Below are 24,841 nucleotides of genomic sequence, written 5' to 3'. Positions count from 1 at the left end.
CCTGTTCGGCAGCTGCTGGGAAGGGGCTCCCCTGTCCGCGTGCCACGCCGTGCCATCCCACCCCACGGGGCTGGGGGCTGCAGCTGATGGCCCGCGGGGAGCGCAGGGGCACGGAGGGGAAGGAACTGCCCCTGCCTGGGGCAGCCAGCCGTTAATTAGCGCCAATTAACCTAAAAGCCGCCCCGGCGGAGGGGGCAGCAGCATCCCCCCCCCCCCCCCCGCTTTCTCGCCCCCCTCCTCCTCCCGCCGGCTCCGGTGCTCGGCCTGGGCCGCCCCGCGGAGGTTTGCGCGCCGCGGGCAGCGCTTCCGCCGGCACAGAGCGCCGAGCGATGGCTCCCGCCGCCGCCCCGGCTGCCACCGGCCCCAAATGGGCGGCGGGCGCCCGCTGAGGGGCCGCTCCCGGCCCGCGGTCCCGGGGCGGGGGCGCGGCGGCCCGCAGGTCTGCGGGGCGGGCGGGGGGCGACCCGTGGAGGGGGCGTTTTGCGGCGCCTTGAAGGTAGCGAATGCATCAACGCGTTAAATGATGATTAGCGGTAATAGCGGGGCGCGGGGGCGGCCGCCGGTGCGGCGGGGAGGGCCGGCGGAAACAGCCGCGGGGCTTCGGGAGACTTGTCCGGTTTGTTCTCCCTCCCAGCAGAGCGGTCCCGTCTCTCTCCCAGAGCTTTGTCTGGATGGGAAGAAAAAGGATGGAGGAGCAGTGGTGGAAAGGGGAGCTGGCAGCAGACATCCACCAGACCTTGAGGACGAAGGTTGGGTCCCACTTTGTTCCTTTCCCTCCTCCTCCTCGCTCTCCCCTGCGCGCTTTCCTCCCCTGCAGAAATGCCCGGGCACCGGCCCACGGAGGAAGGGCTGTTAAACTGCCCGGGCTGAGGCTCGGTGTTGGAAAACTCGCCTTCGGCAGGTCTCAGAGGAGCAGGTTTGCACCGAGCTCTTCCCTGTACTCTCCTTTTTGATCGAGACTTGTTCAAAACCGAACCTGTGAAAGCTGCTACCTAAAAATATCTGCCTGCAACTTTTCGGTAGCTTTAGCTTAGCTGGGGTGTTGATGACTCACTGCGTTAAATGCTAAGAGGATGCTGATGTTGACCCGCAAAAAATCAGCGTGTTGTAGGATCTGGAGACACAGCGTTGCTTCTTTTCCAACAGCTAAATGCTAAGATCCCAGTAAAAGGTGGGATCCTGTTCCCTGGCAGGCTGTCGAGGAGCTGAAAGATGTACGGACATGGCTTGTAATGGCTTTTCTAGAAGCTAATGTATCCTTTACGAGTGGATTGGAAAACCAGTAAGATGTCCTGCAATACGCCAAACAGTCCGGTTGCTGTTTGAACTGGTGTATTTGCACGGAGAGCGGGTAGAACTGAGGCTGTTCGTTTACTTTTCACGTTTCCTTAGGTAGACTCCCAACCTTGGAGAAGCTCCAAGCGCAGTTAGTTGGGTAACGTGAGAGAGAGCCCTCGGCAAATATTGACTCCCTGCACTTGACACAGCTTTTACGTTACTAAAGTTATGGCTAGCAAAGTTAATGCTTTGGATGTTCTGTTGCCTTTGACTTCTTTATAGGCATTTAGCAATAAATTATGTCAGGTGAGTTAATTGTTATCAGTCTCTGTGATTGTTCTCATGTCCTCCAGCTGAGGCAGGTCTTCCTGGCCCTACCGCGAGGGGGGAATAACTGAGAGAATCCCAACTGACGAGGCGTTAAAAGGTGGGGGGAAGCTTTGGGTTTTATTTACTGCATTCACTAGTTTTTAATCAATTATTTCATTCTTCACCCTGCTTTCTGGATGCATCTGACTACTCTAGATGCTAAAACCTCCTTGTATATGGAGACTAGCCTAGGCCAGTTGAAATGACAAGAATTATTTAAATTTAAAGAACCTGCAAAGAGGGAGAAGGGTCTCTGGGCTGCTCTGCTTTTTCTGCTGTGAGGAAGGTCTACAACTCTTTCTGCTTGAAAAATTTTAATCCTAATTCTGCCCACCTTGTAAGGATGACTTTTCTTTTTGAAGGAAGTACTACGTGAGAATCCAGCGTGCAAGTATATCAAGCAAAAACAATCACAGCCCCTAAAACTTTTTTGTTCACTTTCTGTGATTTCCCCCCCCCCCCCCCCCCCCAAGCAATATTCTGCAGAAACAGCTCTTAAGTATAATGCCAAGGTTTGCTTTTTTGATGTCTAAAGTGTTAGAATTTACTGCAGAACGTCATGGAACTCCTCAAAAGGATCCTTCAGCAAAGTTTGGGAAGATAAGTAGTTTTGAGGTACTGGAGTCAGTTTTATGAGCATGGACCAGTTTTAGGGATGCCTATGGCAATGGCATAGAACAAAATAAGCTTCAGGAGTAGCATCCCCACTGAAGTATTAGTGTGTTAGTGTATTATTAGTGTATTAGCATGTTAATACTGGAATACAGAAAATTCAGGCAATGGTACCCTCAAGCCTAAATGACCTCTCTGGTTTAAGATACTTGCTGAGGAGTCCTAGTCTGGAACAGTGCGTGTCTCTGGTCTTGGGTGAGAATAAACAGGGCTTAGTTTTAGCATGTGAATTTGTCAGGGAAGTTACTTAAAGATGCTTGTCAAGGAGGTTGAAATGCGTGTTGCAGGCTATCCCACTTTTTTTGAAGAACATACTTAAAGCCTGGGTTTAAGGTGAGGAATAAAATGTCCCTTTTAAATAACATAGCTCTCTTCCTAAAACAACTGAAAGGTCATTAGAAACACTTTTTTTTTCCCAAAATAATTTAGACACACAAGTATGGGAGATGTATGCCTACTATGAAACAAACCAGGTTTTATGTTAACAACTGCAAAAAATGTTATGCTGTCCCTCCCATCCCCCCAGTTGGATTTGTGAGTTCTTCTTAATCTCATTGAAAGTTTGTGTCCTTTGTGACAGATGATGTGTGCTGTATCTGATGGATATGTTCTGCATGACAGCAGATACTGAATGCGTGTGGTATACCTGGCTTCTAATTCAGAGAGGGCTGAAAGATGCTGTGAGGCTTCGTGACTTCCCAAAGGCTCTAGCTCAATGCAAAGGAAATTAATAGCCCCCGAATTGTCTGACTAGTAAAATATCTGTGCTGTGATTATCAGGATGTAGTGTTCAGCTTAGCGGGACTGTATTGTGTTAGTTATTGAGCGTGCTGACCTAGTGGAGCAAAACACTTGAATTCCAAAAGTGTTACACACTTTAAATGAGAGGTTAAAGTATTCCTCTGGATTAGGCCAGAACATTAAACCTGTTGCAAGACTGAGCCAGGAAGGAAAATAGAAATTGGAGCATACTGTTTGTTTGTACTAGGAGAGTCTAACATGCACCAAGCCAAGAAAGGTGCTGCGTGTATGTGCTAATATTTTCTGGTGCTTCAACTACTTCTACAATGGCCCTATGTTATTGATAATGGAAAGGTACTGGTTGTGCCTGGCAGCTGACTTTCATGTCAAAAATCAGAGACCTCTCTCAATGGAAGTGGAACTACTGCAACATCTGTGCAAAACTTGCTCTCCCTGCTTCAGTAGCCCTGAATACCCCACAAGTGTGGAAAGCTGAGTAACAAGTCAGTGTTGGGTTTTTTGTTTGTTTTTCATAGTTGAGGAAATACTTTGCTTTAGAAGGCAGTCTGAGTGTCCCAGAAATAAGTGATGTCTGTTTGCTATTCCTCCCCCATTTTTGTGCTTGTTGGGCTGTTTCCTTCCAGGATATGTTCATTTCCTGCAATTAATGAGAATTTCTAGATCTGCCTGCATTTCCCTTTTTATTTCTCTCTTGCATAGCTTCTCAGAGCAGGGCCAAATTTTACAGGACTTGTTGTTTGTGAATTTAAAAGGTTAATAATTGTAACTTGATCTTTTTAAAGGCAGTCCAAATAACTGCCTGCAGTTACTTTTGGCCAGGTGAGGAGAGCTGATCCTCTTTCTCCTGAAAGCAAACAGTCCTTTGCTGTTAAAGCGGTAAAAATGTCTGAGTGATTTCCTCCAGGTGAAAGCTCCTCCACACCTGTCTCCCACCTCCTCTTGTTTTAAAGATCTTAAAGAGGAAATGCTGTTTACCACTGTGATGTGTTTCATTCTACTTTGACATGCAGCATTTCCCTCGGCTTTGTCCATGGTTTCAGCTTGGACCGCAGTCTCTGAAGCAGGAGTGTAATCCATACAGGGTTTGTTGTGAAGAGCCCTTTTCTTCACTGTCACCATAAATGCATTTCTTGCAGCTTTAAATCATCCTGTTAGAAGTAGTGCAGATCCTGTTATTAATTTTGTTCAGTAAAAACTTCAGTAAAAACACAACCTCTTCTCCCTGTACCCAGCATATGTCCCTTTATTTTCTGTAGTTCTGCCAAATTATCTGGTTTACTTAACCTGTTGGTAGCATGAAGGTCTTGATGTAACAGGTACTGTTTTATCTTTTAGCCTATAAGTCCACTCTTGTCCTTGTTATTTTAAAAACTGCTCACCCCTCTGATGCTTAATTAATTAAATGGTATATTTGATATGTTCAGATCTGCCTGGCACAGCCTGAAATTCGGATTGGTGCAGACTAGACAATTATACACACTCTGAACAGAGGGAACGTGTTAGGGCATTGCATAGGTGGTGCTTCTGTGTTTTGTTTTTAAAACAAAACCTAGATGAGAACTTCAGGAGTCCCAGATACCTGCAGACATGCAAAAGGTTTTGGGCTCTTTCCCATTTCATTTAAGGGAAGGATAAAACATTAACCTTTCATTCTGATGCACCTTTCCAGTTTGAATCAGCTGTAAAAGAAAGTAGGTGTAACAGGCATTGAGGTGTATTAATATCAGGGTTTTTTTATCCAAGACTGGAAGTCCAGCAACAAAAGCATAATCTGTTCACTAAACAAAAAACCACACACAAACTCCAGCTTTTGAAAATCAGCAACAATAGCATTACTGGTTTCTAGCTGTAATTTGCTTATGTTATAGATGGCAGCATGTGCATGGAGCTGAAAGGAACAGGTGTCCTAATAAAGTACATGGTTATTCATGATCTCTCTTCTTTTTTTCCTTAGAGTTGGAATTTCAATTTTCACACTCCTTTCTCTGATCTTTCTCAGATTAGCTGCTGAACTTCTGAATACTTTGAAGTGTGTGAGAAGGACTTAATGAAATGCTTGATAAAATACCACAGTGGAACGTGTGAAGTAATGGATTTTTCAAGCACAATACTAGTTCAACTTTCCCACAAATTTCGAATGCCTGGGACTGTTGTGAGGATGCTGAAGGGTAGAGTGGATTCAAGCACAAAAAACTTTTACATACAGTTGAAATACTGTCTTGGTCTGCCACAGGTTTTTTGTGTGACATCTCAGTAGTATGCCTGAACCTTAATTTGTCTACACTAAGCTCAGATCTCAAGGAATGGAGTCTGTGCTTATCTGTAGATATTTTGAAAGGCAGAGGTGAGTGGTAGGGGAAATGCATGAAGAGCACAGAATGTAGTCTGAGATGGCCTTTAATCTAGGTAAAGGGGGGGAAACTATTGAAGGTGCTACTGTTCTTTGAAAGAGTAAGTGAAACAACCCAGTGTAAGCCAAAGTCATCAAGTAGGTTGGAACTTGAGGTTCTGTTTTATGTGGCCGGAGTTTTGGCCCTTTGTGGGAGATGCACGTGAATTTGCTGCTCCCTTTGAGTGTGCAGGAACAGCGGTAATGGGAGAAAAATCTTAATTTATGGTGTTTCATTCACACATCAGTGGAATGTATCATAAGTCAGTAAGGGTAGCTGCTGGCAGCACTGATCTAGGCAGTGCAATGAGTGTGTTTAAGCTGTTGCTCTGTCCACCTGACTGGTCACTGTTGAATGAGGGGAAAACTAAAGGATATATTGCCCATGCACCCTTCCTTATTAGAAAGTATGTGGATCTTAAATTTTCACTGGAAATAATGAGAGGAACTATCTGACGTCCTTTTTGAAATGTAGTTCTGTCAGGTTTGTCTCTTACTCCTACATACTGAATCCAGATGCTGTGCAAGACTGACACTTCTCCTAGGGCCTGATTAAGATTTGTTTAAAAGAACTGAAGGTTGCTTAAATAATGGGAAACACTGTAACTTTCAGGACTGAGAGATGTGATTACAGCAGGGCTGAAAAGAGGAGTAATAGATGTTGCAGTGAATCCTAGACCGTCCCTTATTGCTGTATCTTCTAACAGTTATAATCATTGGTCTCCCTGTTATAAGACAGCGTGGCTTGTGCTTGCACAGATGAAGCAAGCGTGACTCTTTCAGAGACTTTCACCATGCATTTCTGCTCTGCGAGGACACACATCCTGCTGGCCATACCCTAAGAGCGCTGCCCTGTCATGTATCTTTGCCCTTCCCTTTGAGTTTGCATGGCCAGCTTGAAGATTAGTAAAAGCCAAATGCATCAGCCGTACTCTACTATCAGATTGTTCACAAACACACTAACTCTTAACCTTTCTGACCAATTAATTAAACTGCAGTCAGCTGCCTAAGCACAGAAACACTTACCAGCAAGCTTTGTATGAGTCATTTTGTTACTGGAAGGCATAGTGCTGCAGCCTGTGCAGGGGCAGGAGGATTGTTCTGTGCAGGACGGAGAATAGCATGACATTAGTAGCAGAATTAAATTTGTAGCATGCTACCTAGTCTACTGCAAAGAAGCATGCAGAGTGCTCTGAATTTTCAAGCTCCTATAAAAGAGTATAGTCTAAATTTTTCTTTGTATATCATCTTCTTGCCCGCATAAATAGAAGTTAGCTTTTAGTGGTTTCTCGTGTGGTGCAATAATTATATCTAGGAGATCAATTTGGCACCTTTCTTCCACAGTTGGAAGACTGGTTAGAACACAAAACAGGAAGGAGTTTGTCTCTTTCAAAGAACAACTGTTAAAAGCCTGCTAGATAAGCTTTCCCTTTATTTTTCATCTACAGACATTTCTTTTTCCTGTTCTAATGGCAAAAAGTTTGCAGTATCAGTTATTCTTACAACAGGAATTCTTAAGAATCTGGTGGAGGTCACATACATGCTATTTTTCCAGAACATGAAACATACAGAGAGCTAAATGATTGCCAAAGCTACCATGGTTTTTACTAGTTTTCTAACAAATACTTAGTAGCCTTTTTCCTTTTCTTTTTATCTTTTTTTCATTTTAAATTTGAATGCCTTATATAGACACCACGCAAGTGGTGTCTTGTGTTTATATACTTTAACACTAGATTAAGGAGAATCATGGAGATCTTGTTGAAACTTTAGTTATATACCTTCACTGGGTAATTTTGTTCATCAGCTGGAACCTTTTTTCAGATTTCAGGTTAGGATTGGTGGTCAAGATCTGTGAGCTGTGGTAGCAGGGGCCAGGCGCTGGATTCTGTTTGCATATCCAGAAACAGAAGTAGATAATAAGATCAAAGAAGGATAATAATGAGAGAAGTATGAAGTTCATAGTAGCAAATAGAGCCTGCATCTGTGTAGGCAAGTATTGTAACATCTGTTTCTAGATGAATGGGCTTTACTGTTACTGAGTAGCTCTGGTTTTGGTGTTTCATTTTGCTCCAGAAATGAGAAGGTAATTTACCTGGCTCTCCATAGAGCACACAGCTCTCTGGAGACGCCTGTGTGCTGCAGCTGGGTATCTTGCAGCTGAGATGGCTGGTGCTGAGAGAGGGAGGAGGGCAGTAAGAAACACGGGAACTGTTGCAGAGAGTCAGGAGATGTTGCACGTTTGACCTGTGGGACAGAACAGACCCCAACTGAAGTCCAAGTGCTCTGACCTGGTAGAAAACCAGATTCAGTTAACATCTCCCCGAATTGAATTTCAGAACCCGAGGCATATTTGCTACAGCATTTCATTTTCCTCGTCAAAAAATCTGAGAGTTGTTCTAAAATACCTTGATGAATTCCACTTTTGTTCTGAGAACTGATCATTATTAGTGTGACTTATTACCATAATGTCACATCACTTGCTAACTTTTCTACTGCTAAGTTTTTTCTCCTGACTGCTTGTCAGTTCATTACTGGCTTTATAGCAGTGGGAGAACAGTTTTACTGAAAAGAAATTGGACAGAAAGAATGCGCGTGTGGAATTTCTTGCCATGTTGAACACCAAACCGTCTGATGAAGATAAATGCTGGGCAGACTGGCCTGCACCAGCTGCTGCTTCAAAGGAGCTAGAGGAAGCGATCCTGTTAAATTTTCTTCCTCGCCACTTCAATCGCTGTTTGGCTGATTTAGTTCAAACGGGCAGTGAAAGCCTAACCTTCACGTGGTTGCTCAGAAGCTTTAGTTTAAGTCTTGTTTGCCTAGTATCTCCTCTAGGGATGGACTCTGAAGCGCATTTGCTCAGCCCGGTTACAAAACCACCCGAACCACAGATGAAATCTTGTCTCCTGAGCTCAGGTAATGAATGGTGCCAGCTGAGGTGGTCAGGTTACTGGTGATGAGCTGTGTCTCTGCAGTGAACGAACGGCTAATGTCTGGAGCCTGGCTGGCTGTCAGATGCGATTGCCGAGGAAGATTTGTCGTCTTTAACACCACTTAAAATGTTTACGCTGATTCCCTTCTTCTAGAAGGTCAGGTCTTGAAGCTGGTAGGAGGTGGCGGCTTAAAAATTGTCTTCGCCCTTAAGACTGACTCTCAGTCCAAGCCTTACTTTTCAGGTTTCGAGATTAAGCGGTGATCCCTTTAAATGCTATGCTCTGCCTTTCTGGAGGCTTTCTGTGGAGCGACACTGATCAATATGTTGAGCAAAGCTTGTTAAGTAATTTCCGAGACACCTGTGAGCCTCTCATGTGCTGCCGCTTTTAGCATTTCAATGTGGCAATTGCTCAGTAGCCCAAAGCAAAGTTGTTGACGTAGATACAAATGAACAGGTCAAAGATAAGCAGAAACAGCATATGAAAGGGCAATTCCAGCAGACAGCAGGACTCCCAGTTTCTTCTCTGTTGCTTTACTGGAGATAGAGGAAAAAATTAAGCGATGGAAACGATTTATTTTATTCTTGCTCCCCAAAAGTTCAGTTTTTTCCATAGAGTTGTATTTGCTAATCCTGCATCAGTATTCCCAAAGCAGCAAAGGCATTTTTTTAATTCAAAGGAATAATTAATTTTTTTTTAACCAACTTATGCTAAAGAACCCGGGGAGGGGTTGATGGAAAGGGGTGCATACCCACAGCCCTGCTGATAACTGTAAGCCTGCTATTGAGCTCTTACATTGCTAAACTATGTACCGCTCGCTTGCCTTTAAAAGAAAATCTCCTCATTTAAGACTGATCTGTCAGTGTAAAAGCAGTCCTATTGAACTACTTATTAGCTGCTTCATGCTATGTGGTGCAGGGCAATGCTCTTGCCTATACACAGATAATTACCCTGGATCAGTTAATACCTAGGAACTTGATCTTGTAAGAAACCACAGCACGTGGCTCTGTTCCTCCTAACGTTAATCCTGAAGTTGAACCTTGTCTGTGCTGTTAAGACTCGTTATACGGAAGCCCACGTGGGTTTTTTGGTGCACAAAATGAGAATGCCTTTCACCTACACCCTTTACTAGTGACCGATTTTCAAAAAATAATTAAAAATAAATAAGCAAGCAGATGTCTTGGAGTAAATGTCTGTGTTAAACCAGTAGCAGAATAATCCTATTGGCTTAAATTCAGTGCTTCGACTGGTCTTTGAATTTTCTAGCACAGTGGGCTGAGTGGGGGTAGTTCTGGCCTCTGAGCATCTGAGGTTCAGATGCAAGTCTCTTGATCTCTGCTTTCATTCTGAGCCTCTAATGCTCACCCACTGAACTGTAATATTTAGACACGTCAGATTTCTTTACTAGATGTATAACTAGAGTTACTGTTTATTTCTTGCATTTGTTATGGTCTAAAAAGCAAATTTCACATTAAATATATATGCTGACCTCAAAGAATATAGAGAGTATAATCTTGCTGGGAGACATAGCTGTTGAAACAGTAAGGACACTTCAAAAAATAAAACTTTAATCTCCTACCAGTCACCTAGAAGAACAAAATATTTCAGAGGTAGAATTGCCACCTCTTATGATAGCTTGAGCTTTGTAGAGACGTTAAAAAAAATGCAGTTATTTTAACTGATGTAAGCAATGAGCTTGAAACCATTTCTGCCAGAACATTCATATTATGGGTATACTAGGAACTCCTGCTCTGAACCTGTGTATGTCAGTTGTACTGACAGATTGAAATCTCTGTGCATAAGGCAATCGAAAAATCAAATTTATGGGGGTTTTCTGGGTATAAAACAATGGGGGGGAACATGTTCCATTGTCTCCCTGCTTTATAAATTGTTACTGGTGGGCGATTTCTTTATAATCCCCCAGTGAAGGCTGTCCCAGGTTTCAAAGGGCTGTTTGCCTGTCCACAGCATGTGTCTGTTCAGTCCGGAATGTGTTTTTTCACTGACTTTCTTTAAAAAGGCCTGGGAAGCAATCATCCATAACAGCGCTCCGCTTGCTGTCTTTGTAAGCTGCTTCTCGTTCTGGAGCCTCCCTGGTTTCCAGTTATGTGCGCCCCTCTGAGCCTGATTGTGTAGCTATTTTTTCCTGATAAGTTGAACCTCCTCATGGAATGTCTCCTTCCAGGGATGAAAGGAGTGTGGGCAGCCACCGCACCAGCTGTGCAAGGTGGTGCCTCTTGCTTCTGTAAATGGGGTAGCCAGTATAGATACTTCCTCTGAACGCTTTCTTAAGTCCTGATTTATTTAGTAGAATTAACTGCTCTATGTACTGCTTTGTATTCCACTATAAAACATGTCTATCTTGCAGCACTGTACTAATTCTAATTTATTTTCAAATATAAGTAATACAAAAATGACATATAAGCAGCATCTGAATTACTGAGAGATACACCTTGTTGAAATGGTTTTGTGTTTTTTTTCTTTTTTAATCCATGCCTATCAAATGTATTCAGCCCATTTTGATTTGAGTCAAAATGGTAACTGCATTAGTATACAACCATGTCTAAAATGATAAAGTGTCAACTTTTAAGTGGCATTAGTTGGTGGGTATTCCAAGAAACTTCACTCCTTCTCTTAACCTACTCTTTGCATAGTGACTGCAAGCTTGTGTGTAAAACCCTTGCAGGTGAAGATCTAGCATAGGTAGACCAAAAACTTATATAATTCTGCCTTTAAAATGAAAATGTGTATATTACATGTGAAATACAGTCTGTCAGTTTAATAGTTAGCTTTTATAATGCTGAAGTAGATTAGTACAGAAAATTAGAAAAGTTTAATCATTCTCCAATGTTGTTTTTCTTGTTAATGTCTACTTTTGTTTCTTGCTCCAGCCATGCACGATGTGTTTTTGTGGGGTTTTTGGTTTTTTTAATGTTAGATAGGTCTTCAGAATAAAGAACATCTACGTGTGTTTTGGCACAGGATGTAGTAACTTGGGCAACTGAGGAAGAGGCAATATCAGAGAAATGTACCTTGCCCTTCTTGCCTATGAAACTGTTAAAACCTTACTTAACAGTTCAATTTGGGTGAACAAAATTAAAAAGGAGTCCTTCAGGAACAATTTTCATGGCCAGGAAGTTTGGTGTTCTGTAGAAAGCAACAGTGAGTTGTTCCTGAGTTAAACTGTAATTTACAGTGTTAGACCACGTTTAATGCTTGTGAGGAAAGTGCATGGATGACCGAAGTGTTAGAAGTTAACTGACTGTCAAAACATGCAGTAATCCAGCCCTGATTTCTGTGTCAATCATAGTGCTGTAGCTGCTGAGCATTTGCCATAGCAGGTGGTGGGTGTTGGTTTGGGATTCCAGACACTGAAATGGTATTTGTTTCAGTACCTTTCTTTCCTCCCCCCCTTTTTTTTTTTCTCCTTTAGGAACTTAAGTTGCCTATGTATAAGGCTCATTCGCCACAGATTGGGATGCGCCGATACTTCATTGATCTCTTGACTGTCCTCAGCAACCGTTTCAATCTCTGCCCTACGGCCCGGCATCTCGCTATCTATTTATTGGACCTCTTTATGGATCGCTATGATATCACTGTCAAACAACTGCACATCATTTCATTTGCCTGTCTGCTCCTAGCAAGTAAGTTGGCTGCTGTCTATTAAGGCTTTTTTTTCTGAGCAGATGGTTGTTTTCCTTATACATCATGTGCTGTTTTCTCTGTGTTAACAGCTTTCCACCTGCTTAGGGTAAGGCCTAATGAAGCCCAGGTCAAGGCATAAAGCAGTCTGTTAATAAACTCTGCTCAACTGCATAGCTTGCACTACACATCTATATGCCGGTGTCAGTGAGCAGAGGAAGTTTTGGCAGCTGAAGCTGGGTCAGTGGAAGGGGACAATGAAGATCAGGGGGTGATGGGGTGGTAAGGAAGTGGCAAGAGTGGGAGAGGTTGGTTCCAAGAAAGAGTTGGTAGTAGGGAATGACATGTGTAACACGCAGCCTCTCCTGGAGGTCTGTCCTTGGAGCCTCTGTTGTGATTGCTGGGCATAATCAGTTCCTTGCAAATCAGAGGTTTCTTATACAGGGGCCAAAGGAAAATGTGCTTCTCGAGGCACTTAGTGGATGTGTTGATGATGCTGGAATGCGTATTACTTGTTCTGGGCTCCTATCAAACAGCTAGGCATTGTTCTGTAATACTAAAGTTTCAGTATTGGCATCCATTTAGCAAATGATCTTGAACATTTGTTATTAGTGCTTTCTTGAAATCTTCTCTGCAGCCAGGGCTGTGCAAGTAGAGAAAAGCAAGACTGGTGCCTCAAGGAATTGCAGTCTACCCTTGCAGACTTATGAACTCTGTTTCTAGGTTACAGAGAAGTTATCCTGCCATATGGGAGCCATGTAGGGCAATGCACTATTGTGGACAACAAAAGTTATGCAAACTCTAGCATTAATGGCTGAAAAGTGCAAGTAGTCGTATTGGTTAAGGTAAAAAAAAACTATGGAGAGCCAGAAGCTATTGAGGAAAGAAGGTGATACTATATGTTTACCCCTCAGGACACGGGACTGCTACTGCTTTTCCTTGCTGGTGGTGTTCTGAAGAGCTTAATCTGCAGAGATAATGGTAAAATAATAAAAACCCCTATACACTTAGTGTATTTAAGCATTGCTGTCTATCTGACTCCAGAGAAGATGGTGAATTATGTGGAGCAGTTACTGGTTCATGTTGCAAAAAAGGCCAATATTAAAATCGGAACAAAGAAGAATGTAAATGGTTGCTGTAGGTGCAGTCTTAAGGCAGCCTAAGTGACTCTCGGATATTGCAGTTCTGCTGACCTGAACCTTTGGTGAGCTCCTTCAGACCAGTAGATTGGCAGAAAACCATCCCAGCTGAGGAAGTGTTTTCTTTATTTACCAGAGATGTATTTTTCCAAGGGGTCAGACCAGCCTCAGGCTGGTGCAATGGAGGGGAGAGGGGCTAGGGCTGATTTGTAAATCATTATGAAACTGTACCCTTAATTTCAAACACATCAGAATGAATTAAATACCAAGTTCAGGTAGCTTGAAGACTGATGCCTGCTCAGAGATGTACTCCTTCAGCTTTCAGACAATCTCTTTCTTTTTTTTGGGTAACCTCATAACTACAAGATGCCTTGCAGCATTGCTAGTTTTTTGGGTTTGTGTGTGGGTTTTTGTTGTTTGGGTTTTTTTTTCCCAAGTGCATGGATGAGTGTTACCTTCAGGAAAAGAGAACAGGATTTTCTTTAGATAAATCTGATGCTTTCAAGTATACTCCACCATTTCTCCCCAGCATAAAATTGATGCTTCAACAGTTCTAATAACTTTTCATTTGGATTTAGAGGAATAATTTATAGCTATAGGTTACGTTTCTAGTGCTACACAGATAGGATGAAAACGGTACCCTCAAACTTTGTATAAATTGTCAGAGTTGGTATACTAGTAAGATCTTGGGCAGAGGTTCACTATATGAGATTGGGAGAGCTGGACTGCTGACTTCTGTAGCTTCTAGGATTTAAAAAGAAGCAAAAAAGCTTGCAAGATTTTTGTTATGTAAATGACGGAAGTAAAATGCAACTTTAGGCCACCTCTAGGCAACTGTGAAGCAAAAGGAAGTTCACGTGAACTGCCCTATGGTAAGACTAGAGGGAAATGTTTTGCAACTTCTGCCTATTTAAGAAGAAAAAAAAAAAGGCAATTTGCTTAAAAGAGCAAGCCTGAGTCTAGTGAGCTAATGAGTATGAGAATCTTTCTAAAATTAAGATTAGAGCAATGCAGTAGCATGTATACATCCTGATCTGGAAATAAATCACCCCTTAAAGGAAGGGGAAAAGGCCTATTACCATAAAGGCAGCTTTCCTACCAACATGTAGGAACAAAACATTGAAAGTTGAACCAAAGCAGCTTTGCACAAAATTAATGCCTAATTAACTTGTATAGATAAGGTTTAAAATGCTAGGGCTCAGTTTGGAGTCTTTTGGGAGCATAGTAAGCTCTGTTTACTGTCTGGGCCATCTTAGTGTGCAATAAGGATATTCTTTTTTGGTACGTGTAGTTCAAAGTGATGCAAGTCAAGTCAGGAAAAGCCACTTTACAGTAAGTGGCAATTCTTGTGTTTTGTTACTTTCAAAATTATATGAAATGGAAGAAAACTTGTACTATGATTTTTTTTTTTTAATGTCTTGTAGTAAAAGATTCTGAGTAAGTCAGAAGTATCGACCTGAAGTCACCGTGAAAGTTCTCATTGTAGCAAAGAATAAAACTAGTCCCTTGCCTGTTACTGCAAAGGCAGTAATTAGAACTTCCCGCAAAGCATTACTGTAGGAAGTTGCAGCAAAAGTTTGCTTTAGTTGCAGTAGTTTTTCAGCAGAGGATTGCAGCAAAAGTGCTCTTCAGGCTCTGTTGCAAGATGCTTGTACTTCTAAAAAATGATATGCCTTTACTGTAGAGAGCAAAAAAACTAACCTTTTTTTTAAATAGTTGTGGTGTTTATATCATATCAAGAGGAATGTTTAATGCAGACTGTCTTTCAATAATTGTTATAAACACATTTGGAGAAACTCGGGGTTTTCTTTCTGATTGCTTCCTTAGAAAAGAGCAAGAGATTAAGGGTAGTGTGCAGACCGCAAGCAAGATGAGGTGTAGTTAGAGGCAAGATTACTTATTCCCACTAATTACTGTAAGTGTGAGGGGTTTGGGGATTGGGAGGGGCACAATAGAGAAGCTTTTAGACACACAACTTTTGAAATGGAAGCAACAAACTTCTAAGCTAAATGCAAGTTGAGGACAATTTTTAAGCTCAGAGAAGGTGTTGTAAACTTGTGTTTAGCTTTGAAGTTTGATGCTTCTATCTCGGATCTAAAGGATCTCAAAAACTTGTCTCTTCCCCCCCCCCCCCCCCCCCCCCTTTACCTACTAACATTGCCATCGCCTATTTTCAATAGCATACAACAGCAATGCTCTCATGATGGAGAACATAGCATGTCACTAGATGTCCTTTAGTTAGCCGGAGCTAATTTCTCTTGCTGTATTCTAGAAATGCATTTTGACTGGCTCATCAGCTTCCCCAGACAGGGAAACTGGAGGATGATAGTGCTTCCCACTTCGGTAATAATTGTGAAAGAGAAGAGGGAGTGAGAAGATAATACTGTTCCAAACAAATTGCACTAGGAGCCAAGTAATGTTCTGCCTGGACTTGCTGCAGTTGAGAGGAATGCGGGGGTGTGTCCCTTGAATCATCCAGTCGTTCACTAGCCGGAAGATGTATGTTTCTTTTGCAATGTATGCACAGCATGATAATTGGAGAAGGCCTCTGGAAATTCCTGCCAGATAATTTAGCTCCTCAGAACAGCTATAAAAGCTTTGAAGTTTACTAATGTCATCAATGGTAATTATTTCCTCTGAATCAGTTCTGAAAAAGAATGGTAAAAATTGTTCACAGTAATCTAGAGGTGAACTGAAAGCTATTGGGGGAGGGACAGAAAAGTTGCTGGAAAAATTGATGTCACAGTTACTTCAGGAATGTATTTAGAATAGTCTGTCTCCTTCACTTCCATTAAGGGAAACTTTATGATCTAAATCAGAATCATAAACTAAACATGTTTTTGTAATACAGAAAGACTTGGTCCATGTGGATGTTTTGGCTAGGTACACGATTAGAAGACCTTCTTTTAATAACCTCTTGTAATACAAGAGGTTGTAGGTTCCTGCTGCTGCAAGATCATTAGAGAAGTCCAGTGATTTTAATTGCTCCATCTGTCCCTTGCTTGAAGCAGACTAGTGATTGCTCAGGTTGACTGCTGTTAGGTCAGGGAGATGCTGGCTTTTGGTGAGAAGTAATGCTGGGCAGCTGGGACTGGTGATCTTCAGGTGAGCCAACTGGATTTAGAGCAGGATAGTTACCAGTACACCTGCACAGAAGCCAGGATTGCTATCTCTGCACCAGGCTATGGTTGCATGCTCACTTTGCAAACAGATAAGCGACTGAAAATGTTACTACTTTCCCTTTCCCCCAAAGCACCCCAGTGCTTTGAGTAAGCTCTGATTTTTCTCCAGACAAAATCAGCTGGCTGATGGATTCAGTCAGTGGATTGATCTAGTTTAACTAACATTTTGCCTGAAGGGAATTGAGGAACTTTCAGTTCACCCCACCTGACAGCTGAGAAGGCAGCCCCTTGTAGAGGAGCACTGCTGAGCAGCAGCAGGTTGTAATGTTCTAAACTACATCTTCATCGGGCACTTTATTACAGAAAATGATTGTGACATTTTAAGGTGCTCTAGCCCTAAGTGCTCTGTTAGAAAAAGGGATTGTGTAAAGATATCCCATCTGCTTTAGTGCTACTTGGCTCAAATTGCCTGCTGAAAGTGCTGCAAACCAACTGCCCCAAAGTAGATGAGATGCACTGACACAATCCATTCAGATGGTCCAGCCACAGGAGCAGTAAACTCTGGGGAGAAAGCAAGCACCTGGGCAGTAAGTCTTAAACTGCTGCAACTGTTTCTTCTGTGAGTTTTGTAACTGCGGTATACAGGGGCTGTACTGTTACGGTGTATCAGTATAGTTAAAGCAGTGCAGCTTTTGCTTGCTGCTATAAAATCCTAGCTGGGTCTCAAAAGCTGTTCCTTTCTTCCCTGAAGAGCTAACCCTCTCCAGCAGCAGGTGCTTCAGCACCTGATAAAAGCCACATCTCTCTCCTTCCCTCCCTCCCTCCCTCTCTCTCAGCCATTCAGTGGCACTGAATGTTCCAGCAGTCCTAGTTCTTATGGCCCCTCTTCCTCAAGAGGGTTCTGCTGCTGTGGAGACATAACAGCTTTTAAATTTAAGTATTGCTTTAAGCAAAGCTAGCTTACTGTTCAGCACGCCCAGTGCTGCATCACTTTACAGAGTACTTGGGTGCTTCTTGTGGTTTTCCTGGCTTTATTTTGCCCAGCTCCTTAATCAGCCAGCGGATTCTCAGCAGCTGAGTTAACTCAGGACAATAAAAGAAATTAGAGCAAGAAAAGATGCCTGTGCTAAATGGGCTGTTTAGGGTATGGATAATCCTTTATCACCTAATTCCCCATTGACTATGTGGAGCTGTTGTCAGACATCAGGCAGCTTTTCTATTGGACTGTGCTCTATTTATTGTCACACTTTCATGAGCAGGTAACTGTTCTGACAAAGACAGTTGAGCTACTTATTTTCAATAAAAGATACTAGTGGGTGTCGGTCCAGGGTATAGATTAGTGCAAAACTTAGTCCATACTTTTTTTTTTCATTTCCCTGTTGCTGTAACATGTACAGAATATTTTCTTCAGTAATTAAACTTTACTATAGTAAGGCATTAAAAACTTGTGTGCCTTGAGCTAAGTGGTTTGCATGTGTGCTAGGTATTGTACAGACATGAAAAATCCCTGACTGCTCACTTTGCAGACACTGCAGAAAAAGGAATTAAGCAGGCTATCTCTAAAATAGCCTTTTTCTTGCCTTGCTTAGAGGACAGTTAGAAGCTGTGTTTGTATCTGGGGGTGGCATGGGAGAGAGTCTCAGAAGTTTGTTGTACCACCTTCTGGAGCAATGTAGGAAAAAAGAAAAGTGGTCCTTCAGCTGTGTAAGCAGCTGTAGGTCTTTATGCTGGGCTAGATGGGCTTGACTGGTTTATCCTTCTTTTGGATTGATTTTAATTGTTTATGGGACAAAAAGTACTCACACTTTAATGACTCTTTAAATTGGCAGTCCTTTTTGTCCCTTGGTCTTCTCAAGGCCTCTGAAAATTTAATAAAACAAATTGCCTGCATGTCCTGCTTTTGTTTTGCTACCCATGCAAAACCCCAGGAAGATCATCTACGCAACCGCCAGTAATCAGTCTGAACTGCATGCTGCATAGCTAGGTGTACATAGTAACTCTTGCCTCCTGCAGTGGATGAATCAGTTCTTCAGGGTACGCTTGACAGCAGTGATGCTCCTCTGAGACCTTTAGTTTTCCTTAGTGAAAAGCTGGCATGGACTGATAGGCTGTTTTGATAATGTGACAAATGTACTAATGAAACGTACTCTTTATAACTTAAGCCCTTGACAACAGAACTTACTCTGGCTTTCATTCATCAGAACAAAACTGTGAATGTGTAACATAAAAAGCACTCTTTTTCTGGGGGAGCATCTGATTGTAGAATTCAGAGTGGGACAGAACGTGATCTAAAGTAACTTGGAAAATCTTTGCATCATTAATTACAGTAATACTACACACTTAAAAATGTCCCATGCTGCCCCCATCTATTTAGATTTTACAAAAAAGTTGGTCACAAATGCAAACCTACATTACACGTTCATCTTATTTTATTCATCCTATTGACCTCAGTAGGCCTCCTTGTATAAAAATTTGCAGCATCCAGTTACTTCTTAAATTAAGTATTCCTTTAAAGGCTTATGATTTTGTTACCTCAAAACAAAACTATTTTTGAGGGCAATAGTGACAACTAAATGGTTTTATCAGTAACCAGAGCTCAGAACACAACAGCAAATTTTTAATTTGAGGTGTCTACAGTGGCATTTCAAAAGCATGCAAATGACTCATACACAATTCTCATGAACTCCAAACTACAGACTCCAGGTGATAATGTAGCTGAAACAGCTTTGTTTTTCTTTCCAAAGCATGATGTTGATTAATCCAGTCAGTGTTGTTTGTTTGGTCAATACTAGACTTGCAACTGTCTTGTCTGAGCCTTTAATATTCTTGCAGCAATTGTGTTGGAAGTCCTGGTTCTCTCAGCATAAAAATGCTGTGCATAAAATCTCAGTTTCTGGTGTAACTGAAGGAACAAAAATAGGACTAGTATATTCCGATATCTTTAAATTAGGGAAATGGAAAAGGACACACTGCATTTTAAAAACATCTTAAACACGTTCTTTCCCAGCTTGCCTCTGATCTATTTGGTCTGATGGAATGAACTAACTTTTGCTGTCATCTTCAGATTTCAATTCAAAAATAGGTGGGAAGTGCTTGGTAAACTTGGAAGCAAAGTGTTTAGGTCAAGGTGGAATTGGGAAAGAAAATGTGATCAAGTTGCTTGTATGTTGCTTTGGGAAGTAGCTCGTATACAAATTTTACAGTTTATTGGAAGCAAAACTTCTGAGTTGATTTCTCTCCCCCCATTCCTAACTCAGTTTTGGAGCCTTTCTTTAAATTAGCTAGCTACATTTATACTCAGTGTCTCCAATCTGCTGCAGTGGCCACTATTATCTAACATTAAAGCTAGGAACTAGTGCGTTGAAAAGCAGAAGGGGGGAAATAATAAATAACTGGTAATCTAAATCACTAAATATAGCTGTTGTCAATTATTTTTAACAGAAAAATGATCTTGATCAAGTCAAATACTTTTGCCCTATGTCGGCATGATACCTTCCCAACACTACTGTGCTGACAGTCTGCTCTCCAGACTATAGTCTGACCTGTTGAAATTTCCAAGGTTGAGTGGGAAGAAAGAAGGAACTAGAACTTACGGAAGCCAGAATGACAGATCTTGTCCTTAGTTTCCTGGTCATGGAGTGGTTTCTCCTAGTGCTAGTGCTTCCACTAGCATACTCCTTAAATTTCTGTATCAGGCTGTGATATCACCTTGTGGGGAAAAAACAAAGGGTTAACTTTTCTCTTAAATTTCATTTTTCTTAAACAGTTCTAAATTCAGGTGACGAGCAGATTCGTGAACGTGTATACAGACTCCTGAATTTTAAGGGTTTTTTCACTGACAGCGTGCCCACAATCCTTTTCTGTTCTACTTCATATGATGGATGAATTTTGTTTTTAATTGTTATTGTTATGCTCTTTTATGGTGGGGTGGCTGCTGTATTACACTCTTAATGCATTTCATATCCATGATACCTGAACAGGCTTAAAGATGGAAAATCCATTTTTAAATGTGTTAAAAAGACACTTAAGCTGCTAATAGTACAGAAAATTGTCAGGTTTTTAATACACTGGAGACACTTTGGATGGAATTGCTATCCTAAATGGATAGCAAGATCTTACTTCCTTTTAAAATAATTTTCTAGTGCAATACTCATTTTAATTGTTTTTAGATTTGACAAGGATACTCTGAAGCTGTATGACATGCTAATATCTTGTCAATTGGTCTGTGTTGGTAAAGGAGGACTCTTACAGAGGCAATGGAAGGACAACTGAAGCAAGAATCAATTGTGGCATATATGCCCTCAAGAACAAAGAGGAAAAATAACTACAGAGTACTTCTAAGTAGCTATAGGTTTGGATTTTGCAGCAGGGGTGTTCTTTAAGCTGTACTGGAAACTCACTACTGGTGATTGTTTGTTGCTAGCTCTCAAACAAGGAATTGCTGGTAGATAGGTCATTTCTGGCTTGGTAAACCAACAGTGTGAATTTAAGAAGACTTAATTGCTTTCTTAAGTTTGCAGCAAAGTAACAGTGTTGCTTTATTACTGATAGATCTAATCCTGGGAATCAAATCTGATATTGGATGCTTTTTATGAAAGAAGGGTGAATAGAGTGAGATCCTGTTTTTCTGCACAAAAGGACAGCACTTTGTAGCTACTGGTGAAAACTGAGTCATTCTAGAGACTACTGCTGTTTCAGTAGGCTAGTAAATACAATTTAGAAAACGGTGCAGCTTTGCTCAGCTATCTTGACTCTGAAAATGTATGCTCTCTCCTAACCCCATAGGAATTATTTATGTTAATCACTTGGTTACAGTGTACTTCTCCTAGCCTTTCAGTGACCTTAGCTAATGAGGCCCTCCAAGACAGTAAGGAACAAAGAGAAATTCTGAAGCACCAAGGGCAAAGGTGGTGTTGCCCGAGGGTTTTTAATGTCCTCCTTTTTGTAGCATGGGCATTTAGCTTCCGCACCCAAAGGAGGTTTTTTCCCCTCAATATTAGATCTTCCTTTGCCGTATTTTCCCCATGCTGCTTTCTTTCTTCACACTTCACTGAATGCCCTTCAGCAAACCGCTTCCAGTTATTGGTCAGAAAAAACTCTCTGTAATCCTAATGAGTTTAAAATCTTGGTTTTGGCATCAATACTATACAAACAATTAAAAACAAACAAACAAAACCATAAAAAGGATATAGGAATATGTTGACCAGTCTGTTGGCTTCTTTCCTACTTGTGTCACTGTACTTTCCCATCTTTAATGATAAAAGGTGCTTTTAAAAGAAACTTTCTGGTTTTGGGAGTGTTCTTTGCTGGCTTTTGGACACTCAATCATAATGATAAATCTTACCTGAAAACCACCTCTTCTGGCAGGTAAATTTGAAGAAAAAGAAGATAAAGTTCCAAAGTTGGAGCACTTAAATAACCTGGCATACATGTGCAACGTGAATGTGCTATTGAACAAGAAAGATTTGCTTAGAATGGAAATGCTGCTTTTGGAAAACTTCAACTGGAACCTCTGTCTACCAACACCAGCACACTACATTGACTACTACCTCTATGTGTCCATTGGCGAGAATGACCTTCACAATGGCTGGCCGATCACCTCACTGACCAAAATCAAAGCTTTTATGGAGAAATACGCATATTATTTCCTTGATTTCTCAGTGCAAGGTAAGAGGCTATGCTAGAATGATCTTCCATTTGGCAAAAGGCAAAAATCTGAAAGAGATAAGGGCTTTAAAACTTGTCATAATATGGATTGCACAAAATTATCTGTGCAGAACGGTTTCTCTTTGCAGTTATTTCAGATGGCAAATGGTACGGTGTCCTTTCCTTCTGCATAAGCCCCTTGTCTCTTTTCAGAAATCTCTAGATGAGATCAATTTTTTTTCTTCAGCTTAGAACACTAATTGGAAAGATGGTCAGAAATGGGGTCTAATGTTTGATCTGCCACAGAGTATGAACTACTGTCAGCTGCAGACATGGTATTGTGCAGTTCAATGTATGAATCTTTTTAAATGGTATTTTTTAGAGGGTCCTGTGCTGCAAGACATGACGTATTTAGAATGATGGGACTTTTAGTGATTTGGTTTGCAGCATCGCTTCCAATGTGAGAGGCAATGAACTGCAGCATCGTCATAAGCTGGTTTCAACACTAATGTAAATATGTGTGTGATTGTCAATACCTAACGTTGGTCCACTTGAGACCAGTCTACAAATTTCAGCATAGTCTATTTCGTGGCTTTTTCTGAAATGAAAGAAACTATAGTGAAGCCTTGATAGTAGTTACAAACAGGTAGTACAGAGATCTTCAGGAAAGCTTCATCCAGTTTTTGAGAGACTTTTTCTGCTCATGAGTTAATACTCTGAGATGCATGGAAGAAAGTTGAGGATTTAATTTTGTCCTGTTTTGCCAGGTATACACATAATAGGCTCACTGCAGTGACTAGTAAGAGTATAATCCTCGCTTTTTTTCTTTTGTAGATCACACTTTCCTCCATTTTCGTCCATCTCTGATTGCTGCAGCTTGTGTGTGCGCCTCACGTATCTGTATGCAGATTTCTCCTGCCTGGACAACACAGCTTGAATTGCTAACATGTTATTCCTGGGAACATCTTGCCCAATGCATTGAAATGATGCTCATGTAAGATCAGAAAGAATGTAACCTGCCTGTGCTCTTAGAAGATGTTAATACTCCTTTTTTTTTTTAATTATTATTTTTCTCTTTTTTTCTTTTAAGTAATTGTTTAGCTATAATCAAGAGTACAGTATTACATTGGTAATCTCAATCTTCAGTTTGGGGAGAGGAATACAAGGGAAAAATCAGGTCACTTTACTAAATACTGTATTTTAACAATATTTGCAGTGAGCACACAATTTAGTGTTCATTATGTTTTCTTGTACTGGTTGTCTATGTGATCGGATGGAAGCTTCCACAGATGGCTGATGAAAGCTTTTTTCCCTTTGTTTTTTCATTGTACCTGCAATATACTGCAGAGAGATACCAGTATGTCTAACATCAAGAATACAGTAAGGAGACATTTCAGAACTATTCTTTGTTTTTTCTCCAGTAAAGCACATGACTGCGATGCATCAAAACTGGTCTGGTATGTGAGCACATACAGTCTTAATGGAAAATAAAAAAAAGTTTAATAGAATGATTTAAGTTGGGAGTGATGGTGGACCTTGGAGGTAACTTCTGAATTCCTACTTAAAGCACGGCCGACTGAAGTTAAATCAGACTGCTTAGGGTGTTGTCTAGTTAAGTTTTGACTATCTCCAAGAACGGAGACTTCCAGACCTCTCTGGGCAACTTGTTCCAGTGCTTCATCATTGTCATGATAATCAAAAGTGTGAAAATGTTTCTTCCTAATATCTAACAAGAATTTGCCTTATAGCTATGCACTTTAATACTCTGCAAATACTTACACAGGCTATTTTAAAATGTCTTTGTGTTGTGGACTTAAGGTTCCAAGATAACCAGTCTATCAGTAAAAACATACTTGTGATGCAAAATGATCCATAAACCTGTCATTAGTCTGTGAAGATTGCAGCAGGATAATTAGAAATTAATTGTAAAAGCAACTGAGGGTTACCATATACAGCTAGAGCCAAAAACCTGATGTAGCCTGACTGGTGAAAACTTTTGGGATATATGCAAGCTCTGAGAACTTCTCTCTTTGATAAATCTTACTTATAATTTGTTTCAGATATTATGAGAATGACATCAAAGAAGCCAGTAACGTAAAAAAGCAAGTAACAATTCAACATCAAGAACAGGAAGCAGTGGGAAATCTGAGCCATCAAGCCACTACTCAAGTTCTCTTCCAGCAATCTAGTTATCACCCTTTAGCCCAGCATTCAGCTACGCTTTCCCAGGTCCAGTCGCCAGTGCAAGATTTGTGCTCTGCTTATCGTGACTCCTTACAGGCCCACAGGCCCAGCGGTCTGCTTGCTGGGAGTGCTGACAGCTCGCTGCACTCCTATGCAGCTCTTCAGGCCAGCCTTCGGCCATCCGCCCAGACTCTGCCCATCCAAACGCCCATTGCTGTGCAGGTGGCCTTAGGAACAGAGCCCAGACTCTGCATTTCCATGGCTTATGGCAGTAGTTACTTCAGTGGTCATCACTCATATGCAGCTGGGTGTTTTGACGGATAAATATTGATGGGAGAAAAAGGTGGTATGAATAGAAGCTGAAGAAGAGACCCTGTGTGTGCTACAAAATGTGTATCTGAATGAAAACCATGAAGGAACAGAATCCTTATGACTTGCTCATTCGGAGGACATTGATCTGGATCCACTGATCAATGGAACCTGGGTGCCTTTCTGCCAAGGGTTGTACCTTTTGGCTCTTAATGAGAGAGAGAAATAGAAATTCATTAATATACCTCGCTCAGTGTCACTTTGAGAGGCATCTGTGTAGAAACCCTGTGGAGAGTACTTCCTTCTAGTCTTCAGTTAGTGACTCGTCAGAGTTGGCTGAAAGCTTGCATTGAAGAGTTATTTCAGGCTGGAGCGTTTGTTGAATTTCTGGCCAAGTAG

General features: G+C 41.5%; 1 protein-coding gene across 2 annotated transcripts; it reads left to right on the top strand.

Annotated features, from left to right (window-relative positions):
• The first annotated feature begins 451 nt into the window (after positions 1-451).
• LOC143166291 (cyclin-J-like protein) lies at positions 452-24,524 on the top strand. Of its 2 annotated transcripts, XM_076350499.1 has the most exons (6): positions 452-496; positions 635-749; positions 11,834-12,044; positions 21,671-21,970; positions 22,784-22,943; positions 24,010-24,524. In XM_076350499.1, the coding sequence occupies exons 2-6, from the start codon at positions 672-674 to the stop codon at positions 24,455-24,457; spliced, it is 1,197 nt and encodes a 398-aa protein (XP_076206614.1). In that variant the 5' UTR covers positions 452-496; positions 635-671; the 3' UTR covers positions 24,458-24,524. The 2 variants fall into 2 exon arrangements, with proteins under 2 accessions (XP_076206614.1, XP_076206612.1); XM_076350497.1 differs by lacking the exon at positions 452-496 and having other exon boundaries at positions 561-749.
• The last annotated feature ends 317 nt before the right edge of the window (positions 24,525-24,841 follow it).

The sequence above is a fragment of the Aptenodytes patagonicus genome, chromosome 12 (genome assembly GCF_965638725.1).
Source record: "Aptenodytes patagonicus chromosome 12, bAptPat1.pri.cur, whole genome shotgun sequence".
Taxonomy (NCBI): Eukaryota; Metazoa; Chordata; class Aves; order Sphenisciformes; family Spheniscidae; genus Aptenodytes; species Aptenodytes patagonicus.
Note: the sequence above shows the minus strand (reverse complement) of the source record. Positions and strands in the feature narration are given on the sequence as shown.

What these genes read in the sequence shown, in the direction of transcription:
- LOC143166291 (XM_076350499.1), top strand. Translation starts at nt 672, where the DNA reads ATGGGAAGAAAAAGGATGGAGGAGCAGTGGTGGAAAGGGGAGCTGGCA. An exon ending in ACCAGACCTTGAGGACGAAG is followed by an intron (nt 750 to 11,833) that starts GTTGGGTCCCAC and finishes TTTCTCCTTTAG; the next exon opens with GAACTTAAGTTGCCTATGTA. An exon ending in TGCATTGAAATGATGCTCAT is followed by an intron (nt 22,944 to 24,009) that starts GTAAGATCAGAA and finishes AATTTGTTTCAG; the next exon opens with ATATTATGAGAATGACATCA.